At 40.7% G+C, this 24344-nt stretch overlaps 3 protein-coding genes across 10 annotated transcripts; 1 reads left to right on the top strand and 2 right to left on the bottom strand.

Annotated features, from left to right (window-relative positions):
- Positions 1-1665: 1665 nt before the first annotated feature.
- On the bottom strand, positions 1666-12527 carry l3mbtl1b (L3MBTL histone methyl-lysine binding protein 1b). 8 transcript variants are annotated; one of them, XM_044208085.1, is made up of 22 exons: positions 12214-12527; positions 10628-10759; positions 10046-10241; positions 9715-9901; positions 9485-9614; positions 9222-9273; positions 8530-8624; positions 8297-8401; positions 8044-8179; positions 7876-7967; positions 7619-7770; positions 7219-7295; positions 6691-6776; positions 6472-6582; positions 6268-6382; positions 5884-5983; positions 5024-5218; positions 4787-4888; positions 4616-4680; positions 4353-4525; positions 3987-4049; positions 1666-3083 (listed from the first exon to the last, which is right to left on the bottom strand). In XM_044208085.1, the coding sequence occupies exons 2-22, from the start codon at positions 10736-10738 to the stop codon at positions 2955-2957; spliced, it is 2472 nt and encodes an 823-aa protein (XP_044064020.1). In that variant the 5' UTR covers positions 10739-10759; positions 12214-12527; the 3' UTR covers positions 1666-2954. The 8 variants fall into 8 exon arrangements, with proteins under 8 accessions (XP_044064020.1, XP_044064018.1, XP_044064019.1 ...); XM_044208083.1 differs by having other exon boundaries at positions 7192-7295; positions 8291-8401; XM_044208084.1 differs by having other exon boundaries at positions 9715-9928.
- A 589-nt stretch (positions 12528-13116) lies between these two features.
- LOC122881639 (transmembrane protein 244-like) lies at positions 13117-16104 on the top strand. The gene is made up of 6 exons (XM_044208089.1): positions 13117-13581; positions 13987-14072; positions 15087-15160; positions 15251-15376; positions 15465-15509; positions 15602-16104. Exons 1-6 carry the CDS (start codon positions 13393-13395, stop codon positions 15694-15696), a joined length of 615 nt encoding a protein of 204 aa, XP_044064024.1. The 5' UTR covers positions 13117-13392; the 3' UTR covers positions 15697-16104.
- Positions 16093-20526, bottom strand: sgk2b (serum/glucocorticoid regulated kinase 2b). Its single transcript, XM_044208087.1, has 12 exons — positions 20262-20526; positions 19807-19882; positions 19624-19708; positions 19464-19489; positions 18651-18708; positions 18485-18568; positions 18232-18363; positions 17759-17871; positions 17026-17245; positions 16779-16934; positions 16606-16695; positions 16093-16502 (listed from the first exon to the last, which is right to left on the bottom strand). Exons 1-12 carry the CDS (start codon positions 20326-20328, stop codon positions 16341-16343), a joined length of 1269 nt encoding a protein of 422 aa, XP_044064022.1. The 5' UTR covers positions 20329-20526; the 3' UTR covers positions 16093-16340.
- Between the last annotated feature and the right edge of the window lie 3818 nt (positions 20527-24344).

Genomic DNA, 24344 nt, shown 5'->3' on the forward strand with positions numbered 1-24344 from the left:
TTTTAAAGGTTTAAGATATAAAACAAAATGAGTGAAAGTGAATAGTCATCTTTTGTTTGCTGAATCATTTTTAGATAATTGCAGCAGCTTCAGTCCAGGCAGAACAATTATACGCTACATAGGTGTGGATTTAGCTACTGACAGTAATGTAAAATTAATGACTACGAACAAGCACGCAAGGAAATTGTCATCCAGTATCCAACGACCCTTGGAGATTTTATCGTGGTCTTGGTCATGATGGGCACTTTAGGTGCAGATTGATTTGAAAAGTCTGTAGTGAATAATAATGTAACTTTAACAGTAACACAGACTTGATGTCCACTGTGATGGATTCCCCAACATGTCACAATGTACAGAAAGAGAATGGAATCAATCGTCATGATAGCTGAGCAAACTCCATCCGCTGATGAAGACTGTGATACAGGTGAAAGCTCTAGAAAAAGCCAGTAAGTTGACCTTGAGTTGGGATTGTGTTTTTTTTTTCAAACTACCAGTGGTGGAAGAAGTATTCAGATCCTCTAAATACTTTAAAAAATAGTCATTCTGCATTCAAAATTTGACTTAAGTAAAACTACAGAAGTATCATCAGTAAAATGTACTTAAAGTATCAAAGTACTCGTTCTGCAGTACAATGTCCCTTGTGAAGGATATATAATTATATGACATTAGATTTTTAATACTGATGCATCAGTGGGTAAGGAGCATTTTACTGATGTAGCTGGTCGAGCTAGTTTTAGCTACTTTATATAGTTACGTGGTTCCCAACCCAGGGGGCGGGCCCCTCCAAAGGGTCATATATCTGGGGGGTTGGGAGAAAATTAACAAAGTTCTGTTACTTAAATTTGTCTTTATTTTTTCTCTAATCTTTGCTTTTTTTAAGTGAAAAACTGGGTCATTTTATTTCTTTAGACCTCAAAGTTATTTAAATGAAACCATCGTAGTAGTTGAGAGCAGAAATCACTCTTTGCTAACTGCTAATAACTCATATCTGAAAACCTCAACCAGGTCACGAGCCAAAAAAGTTGGGAACAACTGGTTAAATCTTTAACAATGCATTGTATTTTATTTTTAGGTAAAATCTTTATTTGAAAAGTAACTAGTAACCCTGTCAAATAACTGTAGTGGAGTAAAAAGTGCAATACTTCCCTTTGAATTGTAGAGTAGTAGAAGTATAAAGTTGCATAAAATGGAAATACTCAAATAAACTGCAAGTACCTCAAAATTGTTAAGTGCAGCATTTGAGTAAATGTACTGACTTTCCATACCTCACTTTGATGCTTAACTTTTAAGACAACACAGACAAGACGTCCTGAAAGTGCTGTCAATTAAATTATAACAGCTACTGAGCTCATGTCAACAGATCATCCATCAAAAAAAGAAAAAACTGAGGAAACTCCAGCTGCTGTTGAAGTTCATGATACAGCTACAAGCTCCAGAGAAAGCTAGTAGGTGGACCTTGAGTTGTGATTGTTTTGTCAAACTACCATACTTCAAAAATGTATTAAGTAGAGTACTTGAGTTCATGTGTTTTCCACCACTGTAAATAAGTAAATACAAAAATGTACATATAAAGACCACAGTTTTAGATTATCTGTGTGTGTGTGTGTGTGTGTGTGTGTGCGTGCATGTGTGGTAAAATGACTGAGGTCAAATGAGGACAGCAGGCAGTGTGCATCATTTATTTTCACCCATTCCATCAAACAACCACAGCCACCTCGGAGCCAGAACAGCATACCATTACCCCTTAAATTAGAATACATAAATAAAAGCTGTTTGCATATAAACAGTTGCTGATGTACACATTCCAACTTGCTGAAGTACACGCTGATTTACAAAGACACTGACAACATTTGGGTTTTTTTTTTTCTTCTCAAAATCTATGTATGAATTGAGGCTCGTATTTTTCAGTTCACTGTCACATTGTCCTCCGCTGTAGACAGATGCCAAGCCTTTGCATAACCAAGCAGGAGTAAACTGTAGCGAGGACAGTCCTTTTGTAGCTGTATACTATTTACAATATGAATGACAGAGGTTATTTAAACCAAACAAGATAATTAATAAACAAAACAACTAAAAGCTGTTTTAAACATTCATATTCATGTGCCGTTGCCCAAAAAATAGCAGATAGAGATGAACAGAGCTGGTTCATTGACTCGTTCCACCTTAAAAGACTGCAAGTTTCCTTGATTTAACATTTAGCCCTTAGCCCTGCTCAATCCTCTGACCAGAAAAGCAACACACACACACACACACACACACACAGGCTGGTGGGAAATTACATCCTCATTTCTCAAACACACTTAGTCACATTTGCGCACACACACACACGAAAAGTTTTTACCATCCCCCCATTTAATCTAAGCCTCAGCCAACTCCAATTTAAACAAACTCTCTTGCCTTTGGGCCTGTGGAGTGACCCACTTTCTCCATCTAGAGGAGAAAGGCTGAACTACATAGTGCTTCTGCTCCACTGGGTGTCAAGAACCTCTCGATTGTATTTTGCAGCTTTAAAAAAAAAAAAAAAAAAAGCAAGAAAGCACAAAGACGCTTGTTCCATCTGCTCTGAGCTTAAGCACCATTACAGTTCAAATAAAATGGGAAATGCAACAGAATTGTGACACTAAATCCATAAACTGTACAATGTTTAGAAGCATTGAAGGTGCCTGTAGTTTTGTTTGTTTTTTTGATTCAGAAAACAAAGACGATATAAGTCGAGGAATCCTCACGGTATCATGTACAAGTCTCCCTCAGGTTGATCAATACTGTCCATTCATAGAGAGAGGAGGGAGAGATGGACGTGTTTCGAGATGATGGCTTCCACTTGTTTCTCTCGTGTAGCTGCACCGTTGCAGAGCTCGAGAGATGAAACCTGTTCTGGCTGATTTTATCAAATGTCTTTAGCTGAGTGTTGATGAAACCGGAGCCGAGGGAACCGGTAAGGAGCGAGTGATTCCTCACTCTTCGTCTGCGTTCTTCAACATGAGGATGGAGTTGTAGATCTTCAGGGCGGGCCCTAACTTGATTGACAGGATCTTGACAATGTCTGCTTGAGTGAGCAGCAGGAAGGCCTCGCCATCTATTTGCTAAAAAGAAAAAAGTTTTGCTCCACATCAGTTTTTTTTACAGACTAATACAGATTCTGATACTTTTAACTGAAGCTCCTTTTTAACTGAAGCTGCTGATCCATATTTACCATCATTAAACCTGCAATAACTAATTTTTTTACACAAGGAGACAGCGGAAATACATAACTTGACAAGCACTTCCTGAAGAAATTGCGTGTAACTGCTGTGCGCACTGATTGGCATGATTTTTGGATAACTATAATTATATGAAACTCATTGACCTTAATGAAGTGGCTGAGTTATAGATGGAATGATGTGCATTTTGGGCTTTAATGAATATCAGTATGTAACTCAAATACTATGTAACTCAAACTGTTCATGTCATCATAATGGGCTTACAGTATTTACAGCTGATTAATCTGAAATTTTAATGAAGTTGGTACTGTATATCTACAAAGAATTTTGTACATTTTGACATATGAATCGTTGGTATCATTAACTGTAGGAGATGCAAAAAATCTAATTTTTCAGGGATGTCTTATGACAATGTATGCAAAGCTGACGCTCGTGTCTGATATTCCAAAAGAAACTGATATTTTAAAAGACTGATATCGGTCAGTCTTTTAACTAGACATTATAGCACAAACCTTAAGTGGGGGCTGAAACAATTAGACAATTACTTGATTTGCTGAATGACAGAAAATATGTAATAATTGCTCGTAAAATATGGATACCTGGCTCACACCTACAAAACAAGCAATTTGAAGACGTCATCCTGGGCTCTGGTAAATTATAGCAATTTTAGACCAAACAATTCATCAAACATTCAAAAAATAATCTTAATAATTAATTAAAGTAATCATTAGTTGAATCTCAAGACTTGGTGAGTTTGTCAGTAGGCTGAAGTCCTGGTTTGCTTACCTCTGTTTTAAATGTAGCAGCATGTTCTTTACATCCTGGGAGTCCTTTGACAAAACTGGCCACCTGATGAACAAAGAGAAACAAATTTACAGCAAAAAGCTACAGACAGGCCACCAAACACAGGATGTTTCCATCAATAAAAGTTTATCTACTAATCAAAGTGCCTTCTATGCCTTTATTGAACCTCAGTTGTTAACCTGACAGGCAGAAAGAGAGCACCAATTAACCGTGACAACCGGAAAAGCTCTCCTTGAATATTCATGTAGTTTCCCTGAACAACAAGATGCCTTCATGTCGGATGAGTGAATGAGGAGTATGTCTGCTTTTCATGTGTTGGCGCAGTGTGAGTGTGTAAGCATGTCTGACCTCCTCAGCGCTCCAAGTGGCCACTCTCTTGGCAGTCAGCCCCAGGACCTCAGGCAGCAGCTGGCAGTGTTTGTCCCAGCAGAGAGCCACCCGGTGGGGGGGGGAGGCAGAGATGCCGGGGGAAAACACAGACTCGTGGAGGGCCTGCTGGAGAGAGATGGCGTCTGGAGAGGCTGAGGAAAGAGGAGGGGAGTCAAGAGTCAGTGGGAGTGAGGGGGTGATTTACATGCTTTATGCTTGTCTCATTTTACATTCACACGCACCTTTACTATCGCCAATCTCCTCTTTAACGTAGTGCATTTTAAGGTATTTGGGAACTGGAGCAGTCCTGAAGAAAACAACATACAAGTTAGAAGTTGCTCTGTAATACAGGAGAACATCTTCTGCAGTGAACTTCAGCAGCACAGCTCGATGTGATGGTTTCATGACAGTACCGTTTGGGCCTTGTTCCATTGTGGCTCTGCTCACTGGCTCCACCCGGTGGCTCCGGTTGGCTGTTGCGTCCTGAACGCTCAGCTTCCACTGTCACCGGTTTCCTAGCAACACAGATAACCCGCTCTCAGACCACTAGATAGAGTTGCATGCGAAACACTGGTAGGAGTTCTCCTGGGAATGATAGTGGCTTTCAAAGTGTGTTCATGCTGTTTCTGTGTACATGTTCAGCAGCAAACCTGTTCTGGGAGTCTTCAGCTCCTTCCGTCTGGTCTGGCGTTGAGGAGATGTGTGTCGTAATGTTTGTGTGAGGATCGGGGCGTCGCCCACGAGGATGAAGTCCACTGAGGGCGAGAGGTCGTTCACCGCTGAGGCGATCTGGCAGCAAGCCCTCCTTGTTCAGATTCATCTCAGAGTAGGGACAGCTCACTTGGCTGCACACACAAAGACACACAAATTTACCCAGGCCTAAAACAAATCGTGAATGAGACAGAAATGCACTTTTTAATTTAACAGCTTACAACAAATAGGAAGGAAAAGCAGCGAAAAATCACCTTAAAGACTCAAAACAACCACACACACACACACACACACACACACACACACTGTGGGCAGCCCACACAAGTATAAATGACAGTTAAGAACATTGAGACTCTTGCTTCTCCTCCTGTACATACACAGTCCCCAAAGATTGGTAACAAAAGGAGACGAGATTAATCTATTAATGTGCTGTTTGAGCAACAGTGATAGGATACAGCAAAGATGGAGAACTTAATTATTTAAAAAAATTAGGTTTTCATAGATAGTGCTTTGAACAGCATTCAGGTTAGAATATACTAATAAAAAGCAGATTAAAAAGTATAACAGCAAAGGGTAAGTGCAAAGTAACGAGAGTTTACTGAGACAAAAAATTAATTCAGAATATGTAGGATATGAAAATAAAAGAAATACATTCTCTATGAATTAAGTGAGAGAGATTTGGAAAATAATCATGTATGTGCCATACGACACTAAGATTGAGAAACAATAGAAACACAGAAAGAACGACCAAAAAAACGAAGAGACTGTGGAAGCACAAAACTGAGTATGTGCTACTAACGTGTAGTGGGTCCCATAGCGAGGCCCTCTGATGTGGCCAACCCCGTTGCATCCTGGGGTAGGACATCCTTGTCCTGGGGCAGTCAACAAATCACTGGAGCCTGAAACACACACACACACACACACACACACACACACACACACACACACACACACACACACACACACACAAGGGAGTGTTAATAAAACTATGCAAACAACTGCAAGACCATTTCCATTTTGAATTCATTATAGATTCCTCCCACCACCACGTCCAGAAGTTAAATGAAGGCAGAGACCAACTGTGCTGACTCATCTGTTGAAATTACAATTTTGGATCTTCCTAAGAAACCTTGACTGACCTCACTGAATATCAGGCAGGACAGATGGGAAGAGTGTGTCTCACCATTAGGGTATTGCAGTGGGTGTCCAGTTTTCTGACACCACCCTACAGGGTGCAGATCAGGGCAGTCTGTCTCCACCCAGTAGTCATACTCTGAACTCCAGCCATCAAAATGAATCTAGATAAGAAAGGGGGGGGGCAGCAAATTAGACCCAAGATGAGCACAGAGCAAGTCAAAACACATCTTGACGAGCAGACATCTTGTACCTTTAGTCGGTGGTCCTCTGTGTCCGCTATAGTTGCAACACGGATGAGCATGGGGTTCCTCTTATCGACAGCTTCCACTTTCATCCCAACCTGGAAGCCATGTGGAGGTCGCTGCAAACACAGAGCAGAACAAAAATCACATGACTATATCTAGACTACTATTGTACATGTCATAAATCTTTGTGTACTTGTATATTTGTGTGTGTGTGAGAATCGTACAGGTTTGAAAGCTCGAGCAGGAGCAGCCTGTGTGCCCGTCACTTCCAGGTATTTCTCCCATGAGAAACTCTTGGGTTGCTTATATTCTAAGAGAGGGAATAAAGACTCATTAGATCCATCAGTCACTGAAGACAGTCCACACATTAACACAGACACTTCAGTCTTGTGACACGTCCTGTGGATCAAAAACTAGTGACAATCTGGACATCCACAGGAACAAACAGCGTCATGCATTTCACTATTTATGTACTTAATTTTAGCTTTAACTTAAAATTAGCTTAAATATATTTACTTAAAAAAAATGGTGTCATTCTTTCATATAGTAGTAACATTTGAGAAATACCAGAAATATATATAATACTTTCTATAGAAAAATACATCAATGCCACAAGTAAACAATCATTTTATCAGCAGAATCTAATTTTTTTATAAGCATTTATTTCTGATATTAGATTCTGCATTATTTGGTCCCTACAGTATATTGAAATAGTTTATACTGACCCACGTGTGTCTTGGTCTGTGTCTTACCAGCTGGAGTGGTCAGAGTTAGCTCAGCCTCTTCACAGAACCCCACAGGATGGATGTATGGACTGCTAGCGTCACACCTTGACAAAAGACAATTACTAGGTAAACAGGCACACAAAAGCAACATAGGGTTTACCAACAAATATTAAATTAAACACATTTTTTGACTTTTTGACAATTGTGTTGCAGCTGCATAAATTCTGTAGTTACGTGCAGTGTGTTTGTCCAACTTTTCCAGACTTTTTGTCCAATTTCCAAACTTGTCAAGACTTCGTCACATTCATTTCCAATACCTATCTATAACTACAGTACAGACATTTAACTACTGTCAGCAGTCCACTAAGCAGACTGGGGAATATCTTGGGATTATACCCGTTTTTTCAGTCTTAAACCAGGCTCTTACCAATAATCATATGTGTCATCCCAGTTGTCAAAATGAATGAGCAGTCGGTTGTCAACAACAGCAGCAATGGTTGCTACACAGATCAACGATGGGTTCTTCCTGTCGACCGCCTCCAGCTTCATCCCTGCTCTAAATCCAGACGGAGTCACAGACTAGAGTAAAAAACATAAACATACACATTTAGCACATACAAACCCTGAATTTAAGAACAATCTGATTGCTTTTGAGTATACAGATTACGTGTGCTTAGTACGCACTGTGTTGAGGCTCTTGAAAAGGTGTTTTGGGGCCAGCTGACCCCTGCAGTTCTTCACATACATGCTCCAATTAAACTCTCCATCCTTACAACCTACAAGACAAACTTACTGAGGAAGGTTGTTTGGAAAATCGTGGATAGACGTGTCAGTTTGCGTGTGTGTGTCTACCTTTAGGCAACAATAACTTATGTCCATTCTTCTCACACCAGCCAGCTGGTTTTATATCCCATGAGTCAGCGTTGGCCCAGAAGTCGTAGCATTCTGGGTAACCATCAAAGTGTAGCCTCACCCTATAGCCTTGGATCTGAGAGGGAAAGGGACAGCGCGCATGTATGAGTGAAATTCTTAATTATGCACAAGGATAAAGATACATATGGTCTTTTGCTGAACCAAAACCACAAACAACTATTAGCACCTGTACCTCTGCAACAGTGAGTACACAGAACAGAGATGGGTGAGATGGGTCCAACCCCTCCAGCTTCATTCCCACTTTAAAACTGTTCCTGCTTTGAGGAAACGACTGGTGCTGCAAGACAAATGCACATCATAGCACAGTCATGATTTGGCTTTATTGAGACCAAATAAACAAAACCATCTGGTTATACTTTAAAAAAAAAAATAGAAAATTGGCCAGTGAATATAGGGAAAAAATACCTCTTTGAATAGTTTAACAGGAGAAGCGATGGCCCTCTCCTCTTCCAAGTAAGCAGGCCAGCTCCATGCCCGTTTTTTATTGGGTGGGGCAGTCACTGAGGGTTGGGCAAAAATAAAAAATACTCAGGTTTTATGTACTGTGGATGGTGCATGTGGACCTCCATCAAATGCCATTCATGAGAAACATACAGATGCAGATACGCCTCTTCCCCAAGTTTGAGATTTATTTTATTCAGATCAGCTGTTTCTTAAATCGTGATATATAACTTTATACAACTAGATAATTAGGAGTAAAAAAATGTTTAAATCTATTAATCTATATGTCATGGATATGTGAAAACATGCCCATAATATTGATAGAACCTAATTAATACCCAATTAATATAAACTCAGACACAGGGTGCCTGTAAGTTTCATAAGTTAGAGTTAAGATATTTGAAGATGCCAATTCAAATGCCAATTAGAAAATAAGACACATTTTCATGCATTCTAAAAAAATTTAAATAAGTTGCTTTATCAGAGGGCAATGTGCAAGAAGTTTACAGCATTTCTAAGACTTACAAAACTGAATTTAAGACATAAAATGTTATCATTAGTTGTATTTAAGACTCTTAAATTTAGGTAATCATGTCAGTCATTTAAAGATTTTTATGGGCTTTAGAAACACTGTGTCTGGCAGCAGTCTAACATACCAAGTTTGGCAATTTTGGCACCTCTTCTGCCTTTGGTAGTCTTTGCTTTTTCCTACAAAAGGTGAAATGAAAGAACGTGTTAATAATCAAAACTATCAACTTGTTTTCTCAACTTAAAGAACAAGAGAGAAACGATGAGAATAGAAAAATTCCAGAAGATACTTTGTTGCAAAACCTTAGTTATTACAGCAAGACCGTGCTAAACACTTGTAGCTCTGAAAGGGAACAACACTGGAGACAAATGCTAAGAGTATGCTCCTTACCTCTGGTTCCTCTTGGTTGTCTTCCTCTTCATCACCAGAATCCATATAGATCTTCCTCTTTTTGCGCACACGTTTACCCAGCCTCTCGCCCTCAACTGTTTGACTCTCCCTTGCTTCCCCTGGAGACGATCTGCAGAAAAGAAAGATTTGTCTCGTGATGGTACAACAAAACAAAATAATCTGAAGGAAAACAAAGAAGTGTTAGAGAATACCAGATGTGTGATTTTTACCTGCCACTGGAGGGCTGGGCACAAATGGAGCTACAGAATTTGCCCTGAAAGAGGGCATCCCGGGGAACGGGGCCACCACAGGCCCGGCACCTTGACAGCTCCCCATTTGGGCCCATGTGTGCGCTAGAGCCAACTTCAACACTGGGACCAACCTCCACATTGGGGCCCTCCATACTGGGGCCCTCCTCTAAAGACAGAAGCACAGGACGGGGGGCTAGAGGACAAGGCAGAAAGAAGGGCTGAAAATGAGAATGTTCACTGTGCAACACATGTAAACAATGCTATTCTTTACAATAACAATGTTGTAAGGATTAAACACGTGCTGTCATACCTTTAGCTTGTGACGAACCTGGCTGACTCTGATTGGCTGGAGCTGTGGCCGTGCCAGTCTGTGATTGGCCCTCTGGTGGAGGGGTGGGAGTGTGTGACTGTGCTGGGTCCAAGGTCTTACAGTTAGGCTGTGCCTCCTGCCCTTTGACCTCTAGGTCTGTGACAATCTCAAGAGTCGCAAACTCTGTCATGCGGAACTGAAAGAGACACAGGGAAAAAACAGAAATGCTCATCAGGGTTTCTCCCAGGAAATTGTTGAGCCCAGGTGGTGCGCCAACCCGATCCTGATTCAACTTGTATCCTGATGAATGTAAATGTAAATAATAGTTACACTCATTAAATATACAACATACTCAGTGTGAAATAGCTCTTTCTCTCTCTTTTCCCCTGAAGGTTAATGTTTTATTTAATAAAAATGTATTATTTTTTCAGAAAGTTAGCAGAGGTGGTTTTAATTTAAGGCGAGTACGCCCACCTCTGCTATAAAACAGGAAACCCTGCTCTTACGAAGCTGTGTGTGATCAGAGACTTTTACACAAACAGGGATGTGTATCCTGGACAGGAACACAAATATCTCTCGTACCCTGATGTCACTGCCTGGCAGCGTGGCTATACCATCCTTCCAGTCCAAAGCACCCATAATGTCAAACTCAGCTCCCTGGGAGGGGCCATCACTGGGTGGAGTATCGGTCATTCCCACTCCTCCTTTATATCCCTGCAAAGACATCATAACAGTCACATCAAAGACATTATCACATACTGACGTTACAGATGTTCAAAATATAACAGAGGTTGAATAAAAAGCTTCGGTCCACATCTCTGACTTGAATTATAGCAATTATGTTCTCCTTCTATTGTGTTGACTGTGCTTGATTAACACAGTGAAGCAGCCCCCCTGTATGGTTTTTACCTGCAAAGTGCTCCCAACGAAGAATGCAGTTTCTACCTGCACTTGTAAACAGCATTGTCCAACATCACCGCTAGATGGCGACTGTGTGCTGGCTTGCAGGATACACCATGCACTTCGATTTCAGACAACACAGTCAATAATAATATTGTTTTGCTGGTCAACTAACTGGGAAATACGTGCACAAACGGTCCCATTAGCGTGAATCTTCGTCAGGATCATTTACAAACATGAGGAAAAATGCCTCAACTTTAAGTTAACCACACAAGTTCATCTTTTCCTTGTTTTAACAGTATCTCTTAAAACCGGCTGTTTGCCTGGTTATGAACAAGTGAGAGGGTAATTTGTTTATCAATTTTAAAGAGAACACTGTTTTCTGCACTGACTGGCCAAACTTAAAAGCGTTTTAATCCGACGAATATTACGATATAACGTTTTAGTCTTGACGCATGTTCAACGCTGTATTAAGGTGATATTTTCTGTTTGCATGGTGGTCATAACCATGTGAAAAGTAAACAACAGCCCGAGCTAATGGATCTTGATTAAGTCTGACTTTGCACTTAATACCCCAGTTTTATTCTATCCATAAATAAAGTGTATGTAAGAGCGCCCATGATTAGCATTCGTCTTATACAAAATGGCGGAGCATAGGAAGAGGCCACCAACACGTTTAAACTATGTAAATTACTCAAGTTACATATTTAAACAGATCGTGTAAAGCCGCTACGCGTTGAACAAAAGCAAGTGCTTGCTGTGTAATTTCCTGACTTGGTGTTTTCCTTCACTCGGGTTATTTTCTTCACTTTCCCCTTGTCACGGAATGTCAGCCCAGGTTGCTAGCTAGCGCTGACATGAAGCTAACAGTCAGCTAGCTCCACTCCGTTCAACTGAACGGAGGATTGCTAGACAGCTAGCCGTAGCATTGTGACTAGATGCAGCCAGCTAAGGACAATCTGTAATAAATAAGTTTCCAGGTTAATAACAATAGGAAAACGCATTTTGCAAAACGCCAATATTTCGCACAATATCACACACACTCGCAATAACACCGCGCTACTGTTAGGAGCTTCAACATTGTTGCTTGATTCATTTCTTCAATAGAAACTTGAAAAAACGATTTATTCTCGCCGTTTTAAATCAGCGTGGAAATAATGCGAACTAACGCTAATTAGCAAAACGAAGGCCGCTTTTTCAAAATTCGCCACTGTTAACGGCAATAAATGAGTATTTACGCCAGTATTGTTTAAAAATGTGGAACTCACCTCGTTTCTGTTTTAACTCTTATTTAGAGCTGGATAGAAGGATGCGCATGCGTGTAAGATGCGCTGCCTGACAACTTTGGGTCTCGGAAAAGTTCAGTTTACTATCGGTGGTCAATACCAGGCCTCTTTACACTTAAAACACGCCCAAAACTCAGTTCAGTGCCGATATAACTAATTCTGCCGATAGGCTGGAGCTCATATTCCCATTTTGCTCATGACAGCCGTAGAAGTATTTTCCCTCAGTACGAGTACGAGTGAGTATCAATGGAGCGCAGGGACCGCAGTGTCTTCCATAACCGTTGAGGAGCGGTTGGTTCCCCTCTGGTCAAACTGGCAGTTTGTTTTCTCCCCAGTTTTAAACCCTCTACGATCGTCAAACAGCCCAGTTGTGTAGCTGCAACCCGAGCACATGCGATAACCAGTGTGTACACGCCGGGGCTAACTGTGGGATTAAATACCCAGGCCTGTAAAATCACCCGAAGTGACATTTTTGAACCAAAACGAGCCGAATAGCCTACGTTTGTACACACAGAGTCTGGACTGGTTTGGCTTTTTAAAAACACATCTACAGCTGTATCGGCTGGTGCGTATGAAGTCCATCAAAACCAGCAACGTTAAATGAAGTCGAACAGGATGAATTCACATATTGAGTTTAGCCTAACGAAACACCGCGTCTAATACGCTAAAATACTATGATAGGGTTTCATTTTGGCCGATAGTAAACATCCAAGAAGCCAGTGTGTCGCACTATGTGGCATCACCTCCCATGGCACATCCATAGGCTGCTGGGTGTATGCTTTATGGTTTTAATGTGACAGCTAATCAATTGAATTACATCCTGAGATTATTGTGGGCACTTCTTCCTTGTCTGGGGTGTTTAAATTGATTTAAAGTATTTGTTTGGGTCGCTGGCGGTCCAAATAACCATGTTCAACCAAAAGATCTCCAGCTATCCTGCAGTATTCAATCCCTCCCACATAGGGCGGTTATGGTTTCTCCGGTATAATAAAGCTACACATTTTGTGGGCCATTTTAGCCATACTTTTGATGAAAATACACTCCATATTAACACAAAATCGCCATAGTACCTATGACTATGTATTCAGTCGCTAGCTAACAGGTACGTAGTGAGATAAGTCTTTATTTCAGTCAACAAAGGCCGCCCTGATAGGAGGTGAAATGAGTTCAGTGCTCTGTGGAAGCGGCAGCGCTGGTTTGTGTTTGTCGCTAGATGGCAGAAGAAGTCCAGTTTCTGGAGGGGGGGGATTAACGGGTTCGTGCATCGTGCTGCAGCCTGGATTTTTTTGTAATATAACGTCAAGTACAAACCATGAGATGGCATTCAAAAGCAAAGCGGTCGACTCGAAGGTAAGAGGACAGTTAATGTGTCGTAATTTAGCCCACACCTCTCTGCCTGTCTCTGATCTGTTGATCGAGATCGACTGGAGGGAAATCATGTGCGACAAAACGACAGGCTATGTTATACCTAAGGTCTATTTTTTTGTAACGTACTGATACAAAAAAATCAATGAAAAAAAATCATCACTTAATAATCCAAATGTATGCAGCAGGTCAGGTTTTGCAGCAGATAGAGTCGCTGTGTGTGCCTACAGTGCACATCCCTCCCACTGCAGCACGATAGCCTATCATATGTAAGACTCCGCTTAGTGTTATATATAATGCTGCGTTACGTGGAAAATATGTGGAGTTGCCTACTAGACAAACTGGATACTGTATTAACATATTCTCCCCCTCTGTGTCTCAACCCCACAGACCGTGCTCTTTAATCTGCTGCTGTGTCTGGTCATATTTTACTCTCTTTTCTACATGATTGGGAGTGTGTGCTTCGGTGCCTTCAGGTGAGAAGCTCTCACACGCATGCGCACGGGCGCACACGCGCACACAAACCGGCTCTTCAAAGCATTATTGTAAATACCACCATAAGTAATAAATAACCATTAGTCTGTCATAATCAACAGGGGGTAATTAATAATGATCACAGCTACAAACACTGCTACACAGGTGGCTCCTAAATAAATGCCATTTAGCATAGAGGAGCCTTATAGGAGGTCTGGAAATCATCACTTTGAGCATCTTGAGTTATCTGTAACCAAAGTGCAACTATCAAAATAACTGCAGAATTATCTAATTGATAAAGGAGAACAGTCTCAGCATTTATGACATGTACCAGTCTCTGCTATGACAAACAGCACAAGTTGAAACTATCTAATGTGAGCAACCTAATATGATGATGATTACAACAACGAGGCAAAGTGGGCTCAGATCCTCAGGGGCCCTGATCCCCAAGAGTTCACTGCATGTCAGTAGGTTTGTTGTAAATTAATGAACATTGGAATATGTACGACTAAAACACAGTATATCAACTAAATGGTAAGATTTTTAACGTACCTCATCCTGAGGCCCTTATGTAGGGGGGCCCTCGGCCAAAATAGACTTTATTCTTTTTCGTAATGTTGTCCTTTCATGGTGAATATTCTTAAAATTAATTATTCTTAAAATTAAAACCTAAAACATACTACCAGCCCGTAGTATGTTTCTTTTTACTGGTTCTGTAGGAGAAATATAAAGCCATATGTGGTCTGCAGTTTGTACTTAATGGGTCTGTGGAGATTATGGGATACATACACAATGCACAGAAAGCAGGAGGTCATAGTGGGTTAATGCAGACATGGATCCAATGTTGCGTCAGTGATTGCAGTGAGATTTAGATTTCAAAAGTGTTTACTTTAGCCACACCATGTAGCCTCTTTCTGGAGACTTCCTTTACCTGTTGCCAAGAGCTGAGCTATGTTTTCACACATTCTTGCAATTGCTGGCAATAGTTTCCCCCTCTTTTCTCACCCCTCATTAAGGTTGGATCACTTTGACGGACTGATTCCATTTGACTTTAAGACAGAACCTGCTGAATCCAACTCCAAATACTTGGGTGAGCACACTAAATGCAGCCAATATGATCAACAATGAGCATGAACTTTTTTCATTTCCTGTGTTTTTTCGCTGTGTTGGTGTTTCTCAGTGAACCTCCTGTCTTTGGAACTCACCTACTTTTGCAGCGGCCTTTTGTTTGCCGCAGTGGTGAGGAGGCAGGTCTGGGACTACGCCGTCACTGTCACACTTCTGCACGTGATGATCACCAGCCTAGGTGAGCAGAAATCTAATACATCTACTCAGCTACACACACAAATTACCGAACGTGTTGTGAAACTGCACGTTTTGTTTCCATGTTGCAGTGATGTTGGAGTTTCCCATGGTGTGGCAGTGGTGGCTGGCTTTAGGTAAAACAAACATGGCAACACATCTGTAAGTTATTGCATTTAACTTTATGAGCTCAATTCTTTTTATACTCTACATTTTTGTTGATCCATAGGTAGCGGCTTGTTTCTGATGATCTGCAATGGTCAGCTGATAGCTTACTTCACCTGCAAGAGTGATCAGAGCTACGCCGCCTTCAGCATCTACTGACAGACAGAAAGCTACTCTGTGTATAAACTGTTTCAGTCTTGTGAAGTGAGGCAGAAAGGATCAGAACAGATGCTCTCTTCCTGGAGACACCCATTAGATTCTCCTGGGTGATGGGCTTTTTCTGTTTGTCACTAAAAAAAGACTCCTCACCGTTTCCTCACCATGACACATAAAGTCAGAGCTGGGTCCAATTTGTGTCTAAGGGTTGCCAACAAACCGGCATCCTATTGTGTCCATGTAAATGCCACAAGGAGATGTTCTCTGTATTTTGCTTGTGATGCACAATGCCTGTCACTAAGCAGGATTTTAGTACCTTTGTAAGCTGTGAATGTAATAGCAGAATGGGAAAGTTGCAATACATGTTTGTTGTTGTAAAGTGTTCAAAAATAAAACTGCTTCAGATTGAGAGTTTATTGTTTCATCCTTTGACACATTAAGGTAGCTAGGTCCAGCCTATTTCACATTATGACCTGATACTTAAAACAACAGTAATAACGTAAAAATATACTATCATTTAGTAAAGTCTAACCTAGGTTAGTGTAAGAATATTTTGCTCAAATGTTTAAAAATAGACTTTGATTTAATAATTTATGACATAAAAAATAAATATTTGAACAAACGTGCTCTCAGAGGATGTGGCGTTGTTATGAACACGGCTCTGCTGCCACGTACTCCACTGGTTTCATGAAGGAGAATCCTGGGAAGGCCTTGCTGGTCCCGCCCACCCGCCACCTCTCATTCACAGAGGCAGGGACAGGTTGTAGCGTGAACTCGGGGTCGATGTAGCTGACATCACAGGGACCAGTCTGGAGAGGAGAGGGGAATAAACACACATTCAGGTATGCTGTGCGTTTATTTATTTAAAAAAAAAAAAAAACTGCTCTCTACTCATTTCTGAATCACTCCTACCACTTTTGGGATGAATGGAGGTCTAACTTTCCTGGCCAGGAGGTCGTCCCAGTTAATGGATGCAAAGAAGGGATGCTCCTGCAGCTCCACCTGGAGACACATTGAAATTAGACCCTCTGTGGTTACATGTGTTTATATGCTTCATTGCTTGTTTTTTTTGTGTGTGCACTTACAAGGTCACGGCTCCCCCCTAAGCGTTTGGAGACGTCTCTTTCCAGCAATCCCTCTAACAGTGGGCGGGCAGCCTGAGACACCCCACTACGCAGCTGCAGAGGAGCGTGAAGTATGTTCTCAAACATTTCTGCTTTGCTACAGCTATAAAATGGAGGCTGAGAGAGGGAACAGGGAGATGGAGTAAGGTGAAGATGCTGACGAAGGTGATACGATAAAAAGGAAAAAGATTATTTCACCTGCACTCACCAGTCCATAGAGCATCTCAAAAAGCACAGTGCCGAGGCCCCACCAGTCCACTGAAGAACTGTATGGGTGGCCTTGTAGCACCTCTGGAGCGAGGTACTCAGGCGTCCCACAAAATGTATGCATAATCCCACCTATGGCCACCCCTTCTTTACAAAGCCCAAAATCTGTCAGCATCACGTGACCTTCACTGTCCAGCAGGATGTTCTCTGGTTTGAGGTCTCTGGCAGAGAAACAGGTGGGACAAAAGTGTTGGTTTAGTTTACTGGTTCCTGCAAAAACTTATACTAACTGATATTGCTGTTGTTTTTGTTTCCTCTGGTTTAACCTTGCTTTCCATTACTGCTTATTTATAGATGTTTTTGGGGGGCATTTTTTACCTTTATTAGACAGTGACGAGGCAGACAGGAAATGGGGGAGAGAGAGCGGTATGACATGCAACAAAGGTCACCGAACCAGCAACGGTTGCGACCATATGGCCATGTGGCATGCGCTGTAACCATTCGACTAGGGAGGCGCTCCACTGTTTATTTTTTAATGTGGTCTTGGGAGGACAAGGTGGTTTTTAGTGATAACATTTCATTGGGATTTCCCTGCATGAATCATTTAAACATGTGGAACACATTTAAATCAAACATGAGCAAAGAAAGTGAGCAAGCGGTGAGTCAAGAAAAACTTGGAAGGGTGACTTTGCAATGGCTTGTCTGTTTGTGTGTTTGTGTGTGCGTGTATGTACCTGTAAACAATGTCGAAAGAGTGGAGGTAGCCCAGCGCCATGGCCATCTCTGCAGCGTAGAAAGCAGCTCTGGGTTCAGGAAATGACCCTTCCCTCTGAAGGTGGTAGAAAAGCTGAGGACAAACAGATGAGTGATCACATCCACAGATTTCACAAATGACAACGAAATTCAACACAATAGCAGCACCGTGGCGAGACTGGTTTCAACCTGTTGACCCCAGTTTTGGTGACTGCTGGTCTCAAAATGACTTGTGGCATCTCTAAAACTGAATTGGATGCATAGGCTTAAGAAACATGTAGTTAATTCAGTTGAGATTTGTAAATTTTACTCTATATCTGATACCAAAATAATATTATGGAAAGTTTCCTTTCCATAAAAAGGGATGGTTGTGGGTAAAGGGATGCTCACAGTCATTCCCCCAGTTTTTAACCATGCCATAATTGACAGAGAGAAGTAATTTTTATACACATACCTCCCCACCATTAACATAGTCCAGGACAAAGTAGAGCGTGTTTGGTGTCTGGAACGAGAAGTGGAGCCCCACCAGGAATGGATGTTGTAGTCCCTTCATCAGTACGTTCCTCTCAACCATCACATGCCTCTGCTACAGAGACACAACAGATATAGTAAGTAGATAGATAGATAGATAGATAGATAGATAGATAGATAGACAGACAGACAGACAGACAGACAGACAGACAGACAGACAGACAGATATTGTTTACCGCTTTCCGCTTGACAACCATCTGTTTCTGCAGCACTTTCACAGCATAGTAGCCTCCATGTTTTCTGTGTCTTGCCAGCAGCACCTGTAAAAGTTTGAGCTGTGTCATTTAATGTCTGAACAAAATACTCACAAGCACGAACATTTATAGAATAAAAAATCCCTACCTTTCCAAAGCTTCCTTTACCGATAACTTTGAGGTAGTCAAAATCTGACGGTTTCATCCTGGTTGACACAACGAAACAGATATGTGTCGTGATACAAAGGCAACACAGTACAACTTTATAATAAGGCATACTCCTAAACTGTCACTAATTACTTAATTTGTAGTTAATATATGATTTATTAATGCTACACAGATCTGTTAATACGCTATTATAATGTATAAAAAAATAACTTTTCGGTTGCAAGGTTGTGATCACACATCCAGTGGAATCCAGTGGTTGGTAAATGTCTTCTTCTTTTTAACTTTATCTATCTGATTACGTAGGGCAGTGGCTTCCAAAGCCTCCAAGGGCCCCAAGATAAATTTGAGGGGTCACAAGATGATTAAAGAAGAAAGAAAGAAAAACACACATTTCTGTTACACAAAAGTATGTTTCTTTTTCAGACATGACTCTAATTTTTGCTTTTTTGATGAAATACTGAATACTCTTAAGGCTGTAAAAATAAGACTAAGGCCAAATAACCTGTGATGTGGCGTCACAGGGAACCACTCCCATGGATAACTCCCTAGTTTCTGGTCACAAGTCAAAATTTATTTTAAGTGTGTATTGCAAAAAAAAAAAAGAATCTAAATTTCCTTTATTTTTTAATTGTGACAGCTTATTACTGACCAATAAAGCATTAATAATCATTGTAATAGAGACAAGTATAAACTCTTTACAACTGTATCTTTTAAGTGTTACTCTGTGATGTGAAACAAAACAGCAGAACTTTTTTTCTGTCATGAAATATTTCCAGGTGGGAAAATTACTTACTGTGAGGTTCGTGTGTTCACTGAGCTCTGAGGAGAGAAAACACACAGAGGGACAGGACGGTCAGGAGGTCAGATTTAGTTTCATCTCCTGTCAGCACTCAGCACAGAAACGTCCCTCTGTACTCACCATAGACTCTTTATATACAGTCCATGGTACTCACCACTGTGGCTTTCTCCTCCTCTTCCTCATCCTCCTCCTCTCCTCTCAGCTTGCTCTGTCGCTGCAGGATTTTCTGAGGGTCCAGGCTTCAATAAGGAGGTCAAACAAAGTACATGTTGGGCTTTTTTTTAACAGATTGAGCACAAAGTCAAAAGCTGTAAATAATGAATTTTTGCTAACTTACTGTTGGCAGAGTTGTTGACTGGAAACAAGTTTGTGTAAGAAGTCACTGAAGCCAACTTTCTTCCCCTTGAGCAGAGCTGTAAGACAGGCAGGGGGTTAGTCCCTTACATAAGAGTTCAACAGCTGTATTAGCTAGGTTAAGTGGTCGCCATGACTTTGACATACTTTAATGAAGTTATGAAACTATTGTAACAAACCTTTGGGTTATGGCTTCACATCTTTTTGAATGTTTCAAAGAGACCAAGCCTTGATAAATTACTTTAATATAATTTTCTAGGGGTCACCTCTTTCTAATGTATGGTCATTTTGTCTCTTGTAGAGGGATTTTTGCACGTTAGCGTTAACCGTTACTTTTGACTGTATGACGTAGCTTTACTATGATTCTTAAGCTAGCATAAAAGTTAACTGTCAAACTTAACCTAACGTAAGACACGCCGGTTAGCAGGATAACCTCACCTGAGAAAAATGACACAAGCCCTCGCATTTTGGCATAGGTCATCGGCCGGTTTTGAGTCACAGTCATCTGGATGAAGACTGACTGACTGCCTGAGAGGTTCTGCAAATAATTCAAAAGAAGTGAGGACAGTTATCTGACAACGAAGAGACAAACTGTCCTGCAGTAGAGCCAACCCGCTTTTCCCAAACTCTCAGTGCGCTGCTGCTTAATTAAAAGACCGTTGACGCAAGAGACGTAGAGTACCGGCAATGCTGCGTTTAAGTTCCCTCGGAGAAATTGTGATGTGTGCGCACATACGCGACCCTAAGTGACAGCCAGCAGTGGCGGAATGTAACTAAGTACATTTACTCATGTACTGTAGTTAAGTACAAATTAGAGTTACTTGTACTCTACTTGAGTTTTTCCTTCTCATGCTACTTTATACTTCAACTTCAACTTTCAGATTGACATATTGTACTTTTTACTAAACTACATTCAGTTGACAGCTGTAGTTACTCGTTTCATTTCAGATCAAGATTTTACATTAAAAAAACATACAATAAGCTTTTTCAAAAACAATACATTGTTTTGTATTTAACCGATTATCCCGAGTCTTTTTGGCCTATGACCCCTAACAAAAAACAGTGTCTTGAGGCCTCTTGTCACCTTTGTTGTTAGCAGTTCCACCATAGTATGATTTCCCCTCCAAACTTCTCTGATGGTTTCATTGAAACATTTTTTAAGGCCCCAAAAGGTAAAATTATCCAATATATCACAAAACAGCAAATATTTGAGAAAAGTCAAAACAATTTACAAAGATTGCAGCAGTACGTTGTGTCAATAATAGGTTAATTTAATCTGTTGACTCAGGTCAGGTGTTAAAAAACCCTAACAATATAATAAAACAATATTTTAAAATGAATGGTACCATTTTCTAATTAAGGCACCAGTTATAAAGGTTTTATAAAGGTTAATAAATAATTTACTGATGCTTTATAAATCAGCTTCAAGCTGGATCAGTTACTTAACCCTGCCTCTCCTTATGCCCCTGCTGATTGTGATGCTGATTGTGAAAAGTTTGTTTTGCACTTTGCTGGAAAGGTGGAGTTAAGATCTGATATCACCCCCAACCATGCCTTTTTAGATGTGGATCACATCAGGGATCAGGGATTCTTTGAGCAATGTTTCTGCTGTTACGCTGCCTGAACTCGCAGACATCATGTCGCTTATGAGAGTATCCTCCAGCACTTTGGACAAAATCCCAACTAGGTTTTTATTGGAAGTTACGGATTGTATTGCGCCCCCTTTACAAATTATTTTTAACAGCTCGCTGTCTACTGTCTGCGTCCCTGATTACTTTAAAACAGCTTGTGTCCAGCCAGTCCTTAAAAAACCTGGGCTTGATCCCACCCTCCTGGATAACTATCGCCCAATCTCCAAATTGCCTTTTATTTCGAAGATTCTCAAAAAACTTGCATCTAAGCAGCTTCTTGCTGCTGTGGAAAACAATAATACCTTTGAAAAGTTCCAATCTGGCTTTCGTCAACACCACAGCTCTGAGACAGCTCTTCTCAAAGTCACCAATGACCTTTTAATGAATGCAGACACAGGCATGTGTTCAATTCTTGTGCTGTTGGACTTAAGTGCTGCCTTTGCCACAGTTGATCATGGCATTCTTTTAGATAGACTGAGGCACTGGGTGGGCATATCTGGCACTGCACTAGACTGGTTCTCATCTTATCTGTCCAATAGGAAAATCTGTGTCAGTATTAATAACTTTATGTCATCCTTTTCCTATATCAAGTACGGTGTGCCTCAAGGTTCAATTCTGGGACCTATACTGTTCTCCTTATACATGCTTCCTTTGGGTGATGCAATAATAATTATAATAAAACTTTATTTATAGAGCACTTATCAAAACAAAGTACAAAGTGCTTCACAACAAGAGAAATAAAATATCACAGTGAATGACGAAATATAAAGAAATAAAGTACATAAAATACACAAAATAAACAGCCAGTTTAAAGCCTGGTTTCAGATAAAAAATGTGTTTTGAGAAGAGACTTAACCGAAGACACTGACTCAGACAACCTAATTTCTTCGGGTAAGTTGTTCCAGAGCCTCGGGGCCCTGATACCAAAAGCTATAGTTTTCATCCTGGACTCAGGAACAGACAGGAGACCCTTGCCCAAAGATCTCAAACTACGTGAAGGTTCATAAGGGATTACGAGGTCTAAAATATAGTCTGGAGCCAGGCCATGAAGAGCCTTAAAAGTAATCAACAAAATCTTAAAATCACTCTTAAAACAAACAGGGAGCCAATGTAAAGAGGCTAAAACAGGGGTTATGTGATCATACTTCTTGGTCCTGGTTAACAGCCTAGCAGCTGAGTTCTGTACAGTCTGCAGTGATGCTTACATATTAATCACTAATTATAACACAATATTATAATATTTATTATTCTGCAAAATGAGGACTTTTGGTACTTTAAGTATATTTTGATGCTAATACTTGTGTACTTTTACTTAAGTATTTTGAAAGCAGGACTTTTACCTGTAACAAAGTATTTTTACACTGTAGTAGAAAAGATCTGAGTACTTCTTCCACCACTTCCAGTCACAGGTGGTTAGAGGGAGGACTGAATACTACCAGTAAATCTGTGAGTGGGAGGCAACAGAAATAGTGGACATGTACTGAATTAATATGTGTGTGTGTGTGTGTTACCCAAATATGTACCGTAGAACAGGAGAGAAAAATAATCAACAAATGATACCATATTCACTGACCAATATGGTTGGAAGGAATGCTGCAGCACATACACAGATTCAGGGACATTTTTTATACATATGTGACACACATATGTATCATTTTCATGACCAGAGATTTGGGTCAGGGAAACCATGCACCACCGAGATAAAATAAACCCAAACGTTTAACAGGAAGTATTATCTTCAACTGGAAATGAGCAGAGGAATACAGTATGAGAGCAGAATAAGAGGGTGTGAATGAGATAAATGGGACATGAAGTGCAGATACTGAAATAACGTCAAGTTTGTCCCTGTGTCTCTGTGTCTAAATTTGGAGCAGCTGGGTTCAGGGTAGAGTTGGTACAGGGTGTCTTGTGTACTGTTGCAGAAAGCTGATCCTCAGACAGCAACAGGGGGAGGTTCCTCTCTGTTGGGGGGGTGGCTGGGAAGAGAGCGAGAACAACCCCCCCCCCCCATCACCCCAAAGTGAACTGGTCTCTACTAGTCTGACTGTATGCCCTCAGTCTGACACCTCTTGCCCCTTCACTCTGATGGCACTGGCCGGAGCTGGTTTTGCTTCTCCAGGCATGCAACAGGTGGCACTGAACACAACGCACACATCTCAACAGTCTTAACACAACTCAGGGATGTCTCTGACCTGGAGTCATGTCATGTCTCGTTTTATTTTACTCACGGTTGTCTCCATACAGTCAGAGATTCGGGAGTCATGTCAGCGGCAGACATATTTTTGGTTGACCTTGGAAATGTTGGGTCAAAGCAGCTTGGTTTCAGTTCTGCTTCAGCAGCAAAAATAGACTTCAGGCACAAGTTACTGTACTCTAAAACACAAGGGTACTGCCTGGTTTCTTCAATTTGTGTGGGACAAAGCTTATTATATTTGTTTAGATAGATAGATAGATAGATAGATAGATAGATAGATAGATAGATAGATAGATAGATAGATAGATAGATAGATAGATAGATAGATAGATAGATAGATAGATAGATAGATAGATAGATAGATAGATAGATCTGACTACTTTGAGGTGTTTCCTCCTGATGCCACTTTATACTTCGTCTCAACTACATTTCAGAAGGGAATGTTGTACTTCCACTACATCATTTGACAGCTTTAGTTACTAGTTAACTCACAAATCAAGATTTTACATACAAAACATATGATGAGCTTATCATAATTGATAAGACATCTAATAGATCAAAATTAGTTCCACCTCAACCAGCTACATCACTAAAATGCTACTTACACATTAATGCATCAGTGATAATAACTCAGCAATATAATATATGGTAGTGTAACACTCACAGGGGCCATGTTTCTGCAGTGAGTACTTTTGA

Source organism: Siniperca chuatsi, linkage group LG9, assembly GCF_020085105.1.
Source record: "Siniperca chuatsi isolate FFG_IHB_CAS linkage group LG9, ASM2008510v1, whole genome shotgun sequence".
NCBI classification, from domain to species: domain Eukaryota; kingdom Metazoa; phylum Chordata; class Actinopteri; order Centrarchiformes; family Sinipercidae; genus Siniperca; species Siniperca chuatsi.